This window comes from Brassica napus, chromosome A7 (assembly GCF_020379485.1).
Source record: "Brassica napus cultivar Da-Ae chromosome A7, Da-Ae, whole genome shotgun sequence".
Lineage (NCBI taxonomy): Eukaryota > Viridiplantae > Streptophyta > Magnoliopsida > Brassicales > Brassicaceae > Brassica > Brassica napus.
The window spans coordinates 14,010,684-14,024,680 of NC_063440.1; the positions used below are offsets into that span (position 1 = coordinate 14,010,684).

Genomic DNA, 13,997 nt, shown 5'->3' on the forward strand with positions numbered 1-13,997 from the left:
AATGTACGATTATTGCATGTTTTCTTTACACTGTCATATCAGATTGCATACCAATTTAATACAGTTACATAACACCCTATTGGTATATTAAAAACAAACATAAGGTTGTGAACTTGTGATAGATACAAAATAAATTAAACCAATGATTAAAATAGCTGGAAAGAAAGAAGAAGAGAGAATCATAAGCCCGTCAATGCATTTTTCTCTGGTGAGTTGCAAACAACCGATGGCCCATTAACATATGATTACAAAATCCCAAATAATATCAAGGCCCATGGCCAACCCAGTCATACATACATCTAAAAGAAAAGGTCCATTATACATACGGACCGAAATATAAACGTAGCCTCTCGATGCTCTTCAAAGGAGAGAGAGGACTCAGACTAGGAAAATGACCAAAGGAATCGGATAAAGAGAGTGTGTCAGGGCTTGACCAGTGTAGACCGGTGGGCACACAGAGAAAGGACGGCTCTGAACCAGTAGACACGTCTTCACACACACACACTTCTCACATGTCTCTCTCTCTCAAAAATGTTTGTTGTGTGTTTTGGGGTGAAGATTTGCATGCTTCTGCTTCTTATCCATTCCTATTCTCCGTATCCATTATCTTTATCCGACAAGCTTGGCTTGATTCCGTCTCTTCACAAAACGAATCTCTTTCTGTCTCTTTTGACCGTTTTAGTAGCATCCTATTTACAATTGTAACCCTCTTCTTGCGTTTGGGACAGAACAGCTGTCATCAGATTCTCTCGCTTTACCCTAAACATCCACCATTTGTCCTGTCCCGCGCAAGAGCATGTTCAGTCAGTATTCATACAATTATTGTGTCTTCATATTCATAATAACAAGTAAAACTGATGACCAAGTTAGTTTCATAATAATAATCTTGTGCTAATTTAATTTACCTTGAATTTTATGATAAAATCCAGTTGCCGACAAAAAAAAATCCAGTTTTAAAATGTTCTCCTACATGCATGTATAACTAACTATATACTTATATATTAAGGCACTCAATCAGCACTTATGCCTGGTAAGCTGTCTTATTTCGAATTTGGTTATACGTGCGACCCATGTGACAAAGTAATGGATAGAGAGATTAGAGAGAATTGTCTGTGGTTTATACATATGCTAATTTTTTTCAAAATAGAAAATCTTGAAAGAAGAGCCACCACCTACGTATCATGAGAATAAAGAGAGAGAGAGAGAGAGAGAGGAGAAAAGAACAGAGCTTCTCTTTCTCTCTCTATGTTCACAATAAACCCAACACAACTCTGTCACAAAGCTTCACACTCTCTTCTCCTCCCTCCCCACCTCCCATCTCTCCCTTGTCCATAAAAGGAACCTCACTCTCTCAGAAAGTTCCAACCTTTTAAACACACACCTCCAAAGCTAGCTTACAAATTGTTTTTTTTTTCTTTTTCAAACTTTCGTTTTCCCTCTATCTTCTTCAACATGCCTTCTGATGTCAACGAGTCGCGTCGATTAACTAAGATACCTCACGGAGGAGCTGCGGCGGATCAGCAAGACCAGCTTCCTTGTCCTCGCTGTGAATCAACCAACACCAAGTTCTGCTACTACAACAACTACAACTTCTCGCAGCCTCGCCATTTCTGCAAAGCTTGTCGTCGTTACTGGACTCACGGTGGTACTCTCCGTGACATTCCCGTCGGCGGCGTTTCCCGTAAAAGCTCCAAACGCTCTCGAACTTGCTCCTCCGTCGCTGTTTCCGCCGCCGTCGGAAGCCGGGAGTTCCCCTTACAAGCGACGCCTGTTCTCTTCCCTCCTCCGTCATCTAACAACGGTGATGTTACGGCGGCGAAGGGAAGCGCGTCGTCGGTCTACGGCGGGTTCACCTCTCTGCTCAGCTACAACGCCGCCGCAAGCAGAAATGGGCCTGGTGGCGGGTTTAATGGGCTGGAAGGGTTTGGACTTGGGCTTGGTCACGGGTCGTATTTCGACAACGTCAGGTTTGGACAAGGGATAACGGTCTGGCCGTTTTCGAGTAGCGCTACTGATGCTACGTCAGCTGTTACAAGCCACGTGGGTCCAATACCGGCGACGTGGCAGTTCGAAGGACCAGAGAGCAAAGTGGGGTTCGTGTCTGGAGACTACTAATAAGCGTGAGAGACCATATTATCTATATACCAGCTTCTTGTTCCTGGTCTCAATGTCTCTTTTAGTTTCTACTCTTTTAGCTTTCTATTTAGTTATCTTAAAAGTAGTGTTATCTGGTTACTTAGTTAGTTGTGAACGAAACTACAAACTCTAATGTTAATCCCAACTTTGGAAAACAGCAGTCTACTTTTTTTTTAAAGAAATGCATTGTCTGTGTTTATATCACTTCCACAACATTATCTATCAACAACTTCAGAGGCATGTGTATAATAGTCGTAATGTTTATATACAGAGGAAAGTGTTGATTGGACCAAGTAACATCAAGTGTATCCGTATAATGTACTAATTAAGTTTTGAGTGGATAATGTTGAATCAACTGAGCATCGATGGATGGCCACCACTGTGGAGCATCCTCTTGAAAATATCCATCCCAAAGGTTGAGTCTGATGAGCTGAAACAAAAAGAAAGTTGGATTTGAATCAACACTTCAACTCATCTATGTCCTTAAGGATCGTTGCACCTAATAAACACAGTCTTTAAGTAATTAAGTGTCCATTTTCTTGTACATGATAATCCGTAAGTAAAAAAAAAATTAACTTAAAAAAAAAAACAGTTTGGTGTGTGAATAAGTAGAGATTAATGTACCTTGGCATAGTGATCTCAAAAGGGCAGTAGATTACACCGTCGTTGATTGGAGGAACGTGGTCCTTTTTCTCATTCACGAATTTTATGATTTGAAACAAGACTTCTTGAAGGGATTGCTCAAGCAGTGTCCTGCGGGAACTTCTTTCCTCATTCGCCTCTACAGTCGTTGGATTAAACAGATCATCTCAATCTACTAAACCCAACTATTCTAAGAAAATAAAAGTGTAATGATTTTTTAGGATATGAAAGGAGAAAATTCATAAAAATAATCTTACCTCCAGTGTCCATAACTAGTTTGGAGTGGTGGGAAGGGGATTTAGTCTGGTGAAGAACATTGAGATTGACGTACCATTGTTCCCAATAGGAACGTTGTTTGTTATTGAACCAAGACGGTTGTTTGCTTTTGACTTCATAAAAGGATACACATATCTTGGCCATGACAAAAGAAAAATAAAGGAAGAGATTAATGAGAAAAGATTAGAGCAATACATAAAGAACACTAGCCTATATGCTACCAAAACGTTGAATCCTTGGGTGAGCAGGTATGAAACAAAAGTACTAGGATGGAAGTCTCTCGATAGATACAGAGAGTGGTGAATGAAAATGGAGATGGAGAAAAGAAAATACCGGACTTCTCTTGTTGGGGTGTTTATCAATCCAGCTTATGAAGTGCTCTATCGTCTCATCAATCTTCTTTTCCACCTCTATTTCACCACATTGTACCTGTGACACACGGGGGAAAAGGAAAAAAAAACCCCCAAAAAATATCAAAATCAAAGCATAGTTACATAAGGTAAACTCGTAACTTCTCTTAATTAAGTATAACAAAGCCATGAAGGAGAGCAAAAGATATTGAAAACTTACATAAGTGATCTCAAAGAGCTCCAAATCAATATCTTTAGGGCGGATAAGACCGAGTGCACGGTGAAAGACAATAGTATGTAAAATGCCTGCCATCAATATATTGAACCCTTGTCATAATCAAAGAGTTGCATGAAGAGGAAGAACATAGAATTGACAAAGACAAAGTCTACGGTCGCAAATGAAGCAAACCTACTTCCTACCAAACACAAGAGAAGGCTGCGAGAAACTTACAGCGTAGAACCTCGCGTATCTCGAACGATTCCACTTCCTGCGAGGGAACAAAAAAAAAAAAAAGAGCATCAAAAACAAATACAAATCCAGAAACAGAAACACGACGACTCGATTTTACCAGTTCCTTCAGCTGACAAACTTCGCAATTCATAATTCACCCAATAGATTTCGACAAGGAAGAAGCCGCAGTTGATTTTCCGATGGAAGCAACTGCTACCTTCTGACTTGGGCAAAACCACCTCCACAATAAAACAGTTTAGTTCAAAGCCTTGTCTGTGTTACTACAATATTCTTCTGGGTATAGATCTCTCTTATTGGGCTTAATCCGGCCCATTGTCTGTCAACATCTCTTTCATCAGAAAACAAGTTAGAATCAATCTCATAAATGAATCTCACCACATCTACTAGTCATCAGACCACATTTACCCTTGTTCAGAAAATGTTTATGCGGCAACTTAGACGATTTATAGAAGATTATCGACTAGACAAAATAATCAGGATCTAAACAGAGGTCTAAATTATGAATTTATTGTATATATAAAATATTGTAATTCTAAATTTAACTATAAAATTATTTTTGTGAATTAGCAAAACTAAATATAGAAAAGAAAAAAATAGACAAATTTATGAACTCACACTAAGTTTTACAAATTTAGGTTAATTTAGATCGATTTAAATTAATTTTAACCGATTTAGAATAATTTAAATCGATTTAAATAATTTAATTTTAAAAAAAAAATTGTTTACCGCATAGACCGATTTTTAGAACCATACTCTCATCTAAACAATCATGTTTCATCTTATGATCTTTAACATATTTATAATAGAAAATTTGTCATCTGTAAGAATTTTAGAAATTTTAACATCTTTATTGAAAAGTTACAGTAAAATAAAGATATGTGGATTAGTAAGAACAACATGGTACTAAAGAATATTTTTAAACAGCAATCTGAAGGCATTTAACTTTTCTTACTCTTCCATGTGTTACTTACTACAAATGTGACACAAGCCATACTCTCATGACCAGTAAGAACAAAACCTCAACCAAATTGAATCGAAAAAACCCTCAAAACAAATTAACTTAAATAAAAAAGACCAAATGAACACTATAAAGACATCTTTCTAAACTCGTCTCCCAACAGCTTTGCCACAAAGAAGAAGATTATCAGGAGGATTGTATTCATTGGCAAGACTCTGCACAGGATCCCACACTTTCAGATAAAACTGCTGTCCCAAATACTGTCTTTCCCATATCGCTGATCTCATATTCCACATCCCTTGATTGTCCAACGACACCAAGATTGCTGTCCAAGACTTCGGGTACACCTGAGTTGTGTGCCTGGTAAGAGCGTCAACAAGATTGTAAAGAGGTCTCTGTTCAGGTGTCCATTGTCCAGAACCAAACCCAACGACCCAGAAGTCATAACCGTCAAGGTGCCAAGACTGCATCGATTCCTCATTGTTCTGAAACACAACTTCGAGGAAATCATGGAGTGATGCTTGAACAACTGATGTAGCAACAGTTACAGGAGAGCTAGAAGGAACCCTCTGAATAGCATTTGTGCTGAAAACTCCGGGGATGTTGAAGTGATCAGCGAGTTTAAGAGGCGTATCCGAGTTAACATAAGATACTCCATTAACCGCATAGCGTTGCTTCCCGTTGATCAAAGGAGCTGAGTTTGAGAAAACAAATGATTTTGTTGGAGTAATTGTTCCATAGTGAAATGATCCCTGAGGGTTCGGTCTAGCTGCATTAGCCGTTAAGTTCCACCTGAACGATCTGGCTTGGTTCAAGGACCAATCAAGATCTTCAGGGGGAGGAGGGGGCATGTCACCGGAAGCTGGGACGCCGGAGTTGGAATAGCGCAGCAGACCAGTAACGGAGAGCTTGGAGGTTGTGTACCGGGAGGTTGCAACGATGTAATAATCTTTAGAAGGTTGGTTTAGTGTCACAAGAACTGATAAAGACTGACCAACGTGAACGTCAAGAGACTCGTAAACGTTTTGTAAGACGTGAGAGCCTTCAACTTCAACTACTTGCATTGTATGTCCTTGGATTCTGAAATTGAAAGTGCTTGATGATCCAACATTAGAGATTCTCAACATGTAAGTCTTCCCTGAAAGATTAAACACAAACCATAAGTAAAACACCAAAACTCACTCAAAGAGATAAATTATAACAATATACTAAATATATAATATTTATATTAAATATCATTATTTTCTTTGACATCTATTAAAAAACATTATTGATAAATTATAAAAAATATTATTTTATTTTCATAAATTGTATATTATAGTATACCAATTACAATTTATGAATAGTAAATTATAAATTATTTGTAATTGTTTTTTTTTTTTTTGTAAACTAAATTTTTGTAATTGTTTAGACAATTTGAAAAGTAATGCCATGGTTTTAGTCAGCTACGGAAAGCTGAGGGATCCAAAGCTCACCTTGATCTCCTGTAAATGTAGTTTGAGTTTGTCCATTAATGAGCATTCCATCTGGAGATGGAAGAACCCCACCAGAATCCAAACGCTCTTGGAGAGTTTTGTGGTTGGTTTTGAACCAATCACCGATGAGCAAAGTGAAGTCTGCGACTGGGAGAGGGTAAGGGATAGGGATTCTAGGCCTTGCATAGATATTGATAGCTCCGAAACCACCGGCGGCTTTGTGAAAAGCGGTGGAAGGAAAGTAGTTGTAAGTTCCGATCTGATCTTTGGTTTGGAACTTGTAAGTGAAGTTTGAGTTTGGTGGGATTGGACAGTTTGTTCCCAGTACACCATCTTGCCATGAGTTCTTCCTCTGCTTTATTCCATTCCTAACAACAAGCATTGAAAACAAATACCAGATACTTCACAATCAGCCTACTAATACAAAATACATTAATCAACTGGACTACACAAAACAGAGAAGGATTCATTCTATGTGAACATGGTAAAGTTTAAATTTATGGGTTTAATATAAACAGAAATAGTATAAAATTACCAGGTCAAGAGGAATGGTTGGTCAAGTTTGTTGATGAGGTTAAGGATGATGTTATCATTAGTAACAACTTCAAGCTTCGGACCAGGGAACTGACCATTGATCAGAATAACCTTAACCAAACAAACAAACAGAACATCAATAAAGAGTTTTAAATAGGGTACTGACCATTAAAAAAATAGATTGTCAGTGAGTAGAATCTCTTGATGTGTACTTCGTACCTGTTGAGGAACACCAAGAGGGGAGATAACGCCATAAGTCACAGTCCAAGTATAGAACTTGTAAGGGCTTTCTCCTTTCACTGACACCAAAATGCTCAGCAAAGCTAAAGCTACAAGAAGAAGAAGACGAAGCAAAGATAATCTTGTTCTGAATGCCATTTTCATGGCTTCCTAAAAGAATGATACAGACAAGAGAGAGAGAGAGAGAGACTGAAGACAGCTGGAAAAAGCTCGTCTCCTGAAATGGGTGTGAAAAATGAATGGACTTCTTTGATCTTTAGATAACGAAAGTTGAGGGTGACATAAATAAGTGAGAGGAAAAGGTAACAAAGGTGGTTCCAATCAAATGACAGTGAAGATCTCGAATGAGTTTCTTGCTTTTATTTTATTTTTTCGTTTTGGTCAAAAGAAATTAAATCCACCAATATTTCGTAAATTAATTTCAACAACTTTTACACCTTTAAATGTTAGGCGGGAACATATATTGTGTACTAATAGTAACTTTCACATGCTTCAATGCTTGTCGGCAAAATAGATCTTATACTTTACTCATAGTATCATTCACTTTTGAATTAGGTTGGGTTGGTTTATTGGTTAGATTACTGAGGAAATTAAAACTACAGCACAGTGTTTTTATCCGAAAGTTACAATAAAGTTGTTAATGAGAAAACAAAAAAGAGAGTGGATAATGCAGTGAATTGAATGGCTTAACGCGTTTTTGAGTTAATGATAATTGCTTCCAGCCAAAGCTTAGCTTTCATTATTCGACAATTCCGATAACGATTGCCATAGAAAAGGCAAATGTAATTAAATGATAAAACGAATAAAGAGATTGAATTAAAATGAGTAAAAGACAAGAGAGGCTTTGCGAAAAGATTATCATGTCCACCGCTGATTAGATTCGCATTTTCGTAGTTCCTTCATGTTCACGCACGGCCAAGCCAAGCTAGCGTAGCTTTTCTTTTCTCGGCAACGAACGTTCTAGTTTCTAAATTGTGATAGTGAAATTTTTTGAAAAAAGAGTATCTGTTTATTTATTATCATAGTTATGGTCATCTGCCTTGTTGAATACTGTGCCACTTTTGCTGATTTCCTGCAAATTTGATTAAAGATACTTTTATTATTTTTGCATGCATTTCCAGTTTTTTTAAAACCCGCGTCTGGGAATTATGGTCCACCGTCCACCGACTGACCTATTAGTATTTTAAAAACTTTTTATTATTTTAATTTTACTACTATTCTATATCATTATAAGAATATAAAATAGTACTCCCTCTATTTTTATTATAAGTAATTTAAGTAAAAATTGTCTGTTTCAAAATTAATAATTTTCATAATTAAGTAACTTTTACTTTTATTGGATATAATATGACTAATCAAATAATATTTATTTATTTTTGATTAGTTCAACTACATATAAATTATATATTAAATGCTATTTTTAGAAAAATTAATAATTTTTTTAATATTTATGCATTCACCTAAAACTATCTACATAAAAAAAACAGAGGGAGTATACATTAGATGCATGTGAAAACATGTTAAATGTTCAATTATAAACTGACGGATCATATGATAAACTGCATGAACTCCGTGCATGCAGATCAGAAAACGCAACTCCATTGTTTAACGTATAGTTAAATAAGGTAGTTACGTCCATTTATGTATATACGAAAACTATAGTGTAACAGTAGTGAAATTTAATCGTCTCCTAGGTGAAAAATACGTATACCAGAAAAAAGAGCTAAGCAAAGAAGACAGTAAAAGCAATCGTGTTTAGGAAAAATTGGAAGCATGTGGGAGACTATTGTTTTAATTAAAAAAAACAATCACTATTCATTTTGATTGTCTCTTAACTTTTAGATAAATCAAGTGACATATATATACAAGAGTCAAGAGCCTGACCCTATTCGGACATGTGGGATTATATCATATGATAATGGAGTGTAACATGCTATGTCTCTTATCTTGTTTCTCTACTGCTCTGAAACTAAAATCAGCCATTTTCTATGGTCATTTTTGGTTCGGCATTTTGCGATAGACAAAAAAAAAAAAAGACGTAAACACGTATTTTCAGTGGGTATCTTTAAATTCTGGCCCAAACCTAAGAAAGGCATACGTTGTGACGCACACATGCTCCGTTACAGAACATCACGCGTGGCACGTGTGGATACTGGAATGATGGAGTTGATGACGTGTAGGATTGACGACAATGAGAATCAAGAGAACAAGTCACCCACAAAACAAAACTAGATTACACTGCAAACGCCGCTTACTATCTAGCCCATCGAAATCACTAAGCTGAAACAAACTTTGTTGCCGCGAGCGACAGAGAAAGACCCATCCTCAAAAACCTCTCCTACAGCTTTATTGCTATCCCAACGTTACTATCATGCAGAACAACACAAACGACCACAAAAGCCATTTGGGACCTCCATGGAGGTAAAACTACTCGGAGCGGCAAAGTTGAAGCTAAAAATGAGAAACTTAAAAAGAGTTTTAAAATAAACCTTTTTATATAGAGTAGTCGAGATGGTTTGATTTGCTTATGCTATTCTCTCATTAAAATTCAGATGAGTGATAATGTGTAATTAGGCTTTAGAATTTAGATCCATCTAACTTCACAGAGTCAACGACTGCAAAAGATTGATTTGCGAGTAAGCTAAACCCTCGTGATATAGTCAATCATTCAATTATACTATTATCGGACGACGGGATGGTGGGTTTACGTAGAAACGCCAAGGCAAGACGCAAACTCACAGTTTCCATGTAATTTTGCAGGAAGTCAACGGCTACAAGATTACTTTGCTAGTAAGCTAACTGTCTTGATATAATCAAATATTCAATTATATTAATATCAGACGTTATGGTGGGTTTACGTAGAAACACCAGGCGAAGACTCAATTTCAGTTTCCATGTAATTTCGCAGTAAGTCAACGACTACAAGATTGCTTTGCGAGTAAGCTATACATCTCTTGGTCTCGTCATTAAATTCAAGTATCTTACTATCGTTCTCCCCACATTAAGAAATCCCTTTGTTTTAACATCATCTGTGTTGTGATTCTTGCTCAGGTTTGTTCTTACTTCTTTCACTTTCTCTCCCACACTGTTTTGTTTCTCTCTTTTTTTTATATCCTTGAAATAAATTCAATGTTTGATCTCCAAACTCATTGTCGGAGAAAAGAAAACAGCAGAAGACGAAAACACATCAAAGCCTACACCAATAGGTGCTTGAAAAAAAATACCCTATAAAGGGTGAAATGTGTAGAAACCAAAGCTTCATACTTCCTTAAGAGAGACCGTTGCAGCCTTATCTTTGGTATGAAGATGGAGAATTGGAAGCCTCTGCAAGAATGATATCATTGAGCCAACTTGGACCTCCACGAGCTATATAAGATTGAAACCGTCCATCTTTAGTAACACTGGCAGCGATCTTCTCGGCTACTCTGTTTGTATCGGCATTCACAACTTCCACATAGCAATTTTGGAAGCAATTTAGTGCTTGTCTCGTCTGTTCAATGGTATTGGACAAGCCAGGGAACCACTGAGGATTATTCAGAGCTTCCAGAGTATGAGCTGATGAGATTTCCATGATCACTCTGTTCCAATGCAGAGTATGAAGATCTTTTGCTGTCCAACACAGTGAAATAAGGTCTGCTTCCAGATTTGAGCTAGTCTCTGTGAAGGATCTCCGACTGTGTTCCATTACCTGGCCTCGAAAATCCCGGATCACCCAAGAAGCTCCCGTATGTTGAGAGCTAGCTGACCAGGAGCAACCTAGATTACATTTAACGAAACCCATGGGAGGTTTCTGCCAAGCCCTCTCAATATCCAATACTCTGGTTGAACTTTCTTCTTCCTGATCTTTCTGAAAGAGCTTAAACCAAATGGAAGATTCCTCAGCTGCTTTCTTGAAAATGTTAGCTGCCGTGAATCTTTTCTGTTCAAAACAGAAGCTATTCCTTGCTTTCCATAGGTGCCAGAGTATCCAAGGGAAGCGTAGCCTCTCAGATTGTCCAATTCTTTGATTTTTACTAACTGAGAGCACATGGTACAAGTTCAAAAGAACTGAGTTGTGTGAAAAACCTGCAGATGGGAGTGGAATCTGAGCTCGGTCCCATGTTTCCTTAGCCACATCACATGTGAAGAGAACATGACATATGGTCTCCTGATGAAGTCCACACAGAGGGCACGTTGTATCCAAATGAATACCCCTTGATCTCAACCTTTCTTTTACTGCGAGAGCACCAGAGAGAGCTCGCCACAAAAAATGTCTGAGCTTTGGAGAAGTTTTTGTTTTCCAGAGGTCACTCCATAGCTTTTTCTCTAGAGGAGGAAGGGGCTGCAGTGTAGGGGATTGCAACTCTTGTATGGATTCAAGGAGTTTATATCCACTCTTGGAGTCATAGACGCCACTTCTTGAGAAACCCCAAACCAAAGAATCACCAGACCGTAGATTGAAACGAGTATTAAGAACGATGCTTACATCTTCTTCTTCAAAGAGCTGTCTCACTCGAGTCTCATTCCACCTTTTTGACGCAGGGTTGATCAGATGATCCACTGTTAAGGTCAAATCCACAATGGCGTCTTGTCTATATCTCGGGGCTCTGGGAACTTTATCAATAATCCAACAGTCAGTCCAGATTTTTGTGTTTGCCCCATTACCAAGCTTATGAAGCAGCCCCTTTTTGAGAAGCTCCCGTCCATGTTGAATGCTTCGCCAAGCGTAGGAGGGCCTCGTCCCAATACCACATTCCAAGAAGGATGACCGAGGGAAATACCTATGCTGTAATATTCGAGCCAAGAGGGAATCAGGATGTTTCCATACTCTCCAAGCTTGTTTCGCAAGTAACGCTTGATTGAACTTCTCAATGTCCTTAAATCCCAGTCCTCCCAACTCCTTGTCTTTACATAACTTCTGCCAAGCAATCCATGATATCTTCTTCTTGTTGGTACCATTGCTCCACCAGAACTCAATCATTGCACTTGTAAGCTTAGCACAAAGATCTTTTGGTAATTTGAAGCATGACATAGCAAACACGGGAAGAGCGAGAGCTACTGATTTCAGAAGTATTTCTTTACCTCCTTGGGAGAGTGATTTGGAGAACCAGCCCTTTAACCTCCCCTGTAATTTCTCTCTGATGAAGCTAAGGAGTTTCCTTTTCGAACCACTAAAGCATTCCGGAAGTCCTAGATAAGAACCTTCTCCACCTTCTTGCACAATTCCTAAAACGTTCTTGACATCCTCTTTGATATTGTCTGGTACCTTTGCTCCAAATATTATAGATGACTTCTGGAGATTAATTACCTGGCCAGAAGCTTCTCCATACTTCTTCAGACATTCTAAGATCTCCGTTGCTTCCGTCGAGTTTGCTTTGCACATAAGCAAACTATCATCAGCAAACAATAAATGATGCACTGAAGGACAGGCCGGTGAGAGCTTGATTCCTTGAATACGTCCAGTTGCTTCAGCAATGTTTAGAGAATTAACCAAGGCTTCTGCACAGAGGATGAACAAGAACGGAGAGAGAGGGTCCCCTTGACGAATGCCCCGTTCTGGTTTAATGAAGCCATGAGAATTCCCGTTTAGCAAAACCGAGAACGTGACTGAAGAGACACAAGCCATGATCCAACAAACCCATCTTCTGTCGAAACCAATCTTTTCCAACAGCACTTCAAGAAAGCTCCACTCAACTCTATCATAGGCCTTCGACATATCTGTTTTAACAGCCATGTATTCTTCGGAGACTTTAATATTGGTTCTGAGACCATGTACCATCTCATGGGCGATTAAGATATTATCTGAGATTAATCTCCCTGAGACAAAGGCCCCTTGAGTCTCTGAGATGATCTGTGGCAGGACTCTCTTCAGTCGATTACAAAGGATTTTCGAAATCACTTTGTACTGCACCGAGCATAAACTAATTGGCCTCATCTCTTGCATCTTTGTTGGTTTGGGGACCTTTGGTAAAAGGCTGATCGGAGTATGATTCCATCCCTCTGGCATCACTGAAGTTCTGAAGAAATTCTGTATCTCACTGATTAAACCAGGACCAATTATATGCCAATATTTCTGATAAAAGGCACCTGTTAAACCATCCTCACCCGGCGCACTGCTACCCTTTACAGAGAAAGCTGCGGCTCGTATTTCCTCATCTAGGACCGGGGCAGTAAGGTTCGCATTCATTTCATCAGTAACTCTGCTGTTGAACCCCGTAAACAAAGTTTCGAGGTCAAAAGGATCCGAGCTTCGAAACAAATCTCGAAAGAAATCCACAGCGATGTTGCCTTTGGAGCCTTCTGAAAAATTCTCTTGTCCCCATTCATCCAGAAGCATTAGAATTCTGTTTTGGATCCTCTTTCCTTTAACACAATTCTGGAAGAATTTAGTGTTACGATCTCCTTCTCTAAGCCATTCCTCACGGCACTTCTGTCTCCAGTATATTTCCTCCTCACGATAGGCTAAAGCTAGATCTTGTTTGAGGCGCTTCATAACTTGGTTAGAAGGATACGTTTTAGAGACTTCTCTCTCTAGTAAGATCTTAAGGCGACTGATCCTCTTTCGTGAGTTGAGATCGGCTTGCCTCTTCCATCTCTTAATTCCACGCTTACAACGGATAATTCTAGCCATTGTATTACTCGTATCCTCAGTATGTATTCCCCAACTCTGCTTCACAATGTCCTCAAACCCTTTCCTCTTCATCATTCTTTTATCAAAGAAGAATCTACTGCTGTGGGAACCAAAAGCCTCGTGAGCAAAGCATATTCTTATGGGCCGATGATCAGAAGCAAACATGTCGAGATACTCCATCTTAACTCGTGGAAACAGAGAAAACCATTCATTGTTGCCAAAGCTCCTGTCCAGTCTACACTGAACCCACACCAACTCTCTCCAACCACCCCAAGAAAGGCTGTTTCCTGAGAAACGTATCTCT

The 13,997-nt window shown here is 38.6% G+C and overlaps 3 protein-coding genes across 4 annotated transcripts; 1 reads left to right on the top strand and 2 right to left on the bottom strand.

The window, feature by feature from the left end:
• Positions 1 to 1,075: 1,075 nt before the first annotated feature.
• Positions 1,076 to 2,335, top strand: LOC106358358 (dof zinc finger protein DOF5.8). The gene has a single exon (XM_013798129.3). It carries the CDS (start codon positions 1,453 to 1,455, stop codon positions 2,113 to 2,115), a length of 663 nt encoding a protein of 220 aa, XP_013653583.1. The 5' UTR covers positions 1,076 to 1,452; the 3' UTR covers positions 2,116 to 2,335.
• A 16-nt stretch (positions 2,336 to 2,351) lies between these two features.
• Positions 2,352 to 4,146, bottom strand: BNAA07G12240D (autophagy-related protein 101). 2 transcript variants are annotated; one of them, XM_013798130.3, is made up of 7 exons: positions 3,974 to 4,146; positions 3,856 to 3,892; positions 3,625 to 3,710; positions 3,388 to 3,483; positions 3,036 to 3,189; positions 2,761 to 2,917; positions 2,352 to 2,566 (listed from the first exon to the last, which is right to left on the bottom strand). In XM_013798130.3, the coding sequence occupies exons 1-7, from the start codon at positions 4,004 to 4,006 to the stop codon at positions 2,488 to 2,490; spliced, it is 642 nt and encodes a 213-aa protein (XP_013653584.1). In that variant the 5' UTR covers positions 4,007 to 4,146; the 3' UTR covers positions 2,352 to 2,487. The 2 variants fall into 2 exon arrangements, with proteins under 2 accessions (XP_013653584.1, XP_048592785.1); XM_048736828.1 differs by having other exon boundaries at positions 2,352 to 2,635.
• A 659-nt stretch (positions 4,147 to 4,805) lies between these two features.
• LOC106358357 (L-ascorbate oxidase homolog) lies at positions 4,806 to 7,411 on the bottom strand. The gene is made up of 4 exons (XM_013798128.3): positions 7,063 to 7,411; positions 6,845 to 6,954; positions 6,310 to 6,677; positions 4,806 to 5,972 (listed from the first exon to the last, which is right to left on the bottom strand). Exons 1-4 carry the CDS (start codon positions 7,225 to 7,227, stop codon positions 4,978 to 4,980), a joined length of 1,638 nt encoding a protein of 545 aa, XP_013653582.1. The 5' UTR covers positions 7,228 to 7,411; the 3' UTR covers positions 4,806 to 4,977.
• Between the last annotated feature and the right edge of the window lie 6,586 nt (positions 7,412 to 13,997).

Excerpts from the sequence above, each read along its gene's own strand:
- BNAA07G12240D (XM_013798130.3), bottom strand. The coding sequence starts at position 4,006 with ATGAATTGCGAAGTTTGTCAGCTGAAGGAACTG. Across the intron at positions 3,711-3,855 it reads GATACGCGAGGTTCTACGCT|GCATTTTACATACTATTGTC; the intron begins GTAAGTTTCTCG and ends TATTGATGGCAG. Across the intron at positions 2,567-2,760 it reads TTTGAGATCACTATGCCAAG|CTCATCAGACTCAACCTTTG; the intron begins GTACATTAATCT and ends TTTTTGTTTCAG.
- LOC106358358 (XM_013798129.3), top strand. The coding sequence starts at position 1,453 with ATGCCTTCTGATGTCAACGAGTCGCGTCGATTAACTAAGATACCTCAC.
- LOC106358357 (XM_013798128.3), bottom strand. The coding sequence starts at position 7,227 with ATGAAAATGGCATTCAGAACAAGATTATCTTTGCTTCGTCTTCTTCTT. Across the intron at positions 6,955-7,062 it reads CTCTTGGTGTTCCTCAACAG|GTTATTCTGATCAATGGTCA; the intron begins GTACGAAGTACA and ends TGTTTGGTTAAG. Across the intron at positions 6,678-6,844 it reads CAACCATTCCTCTTGACCTG|GAATGGAATAAAGCAGAGGA; the intron begins GTAATTTTATAC and ends GCTTGTTGTTAG.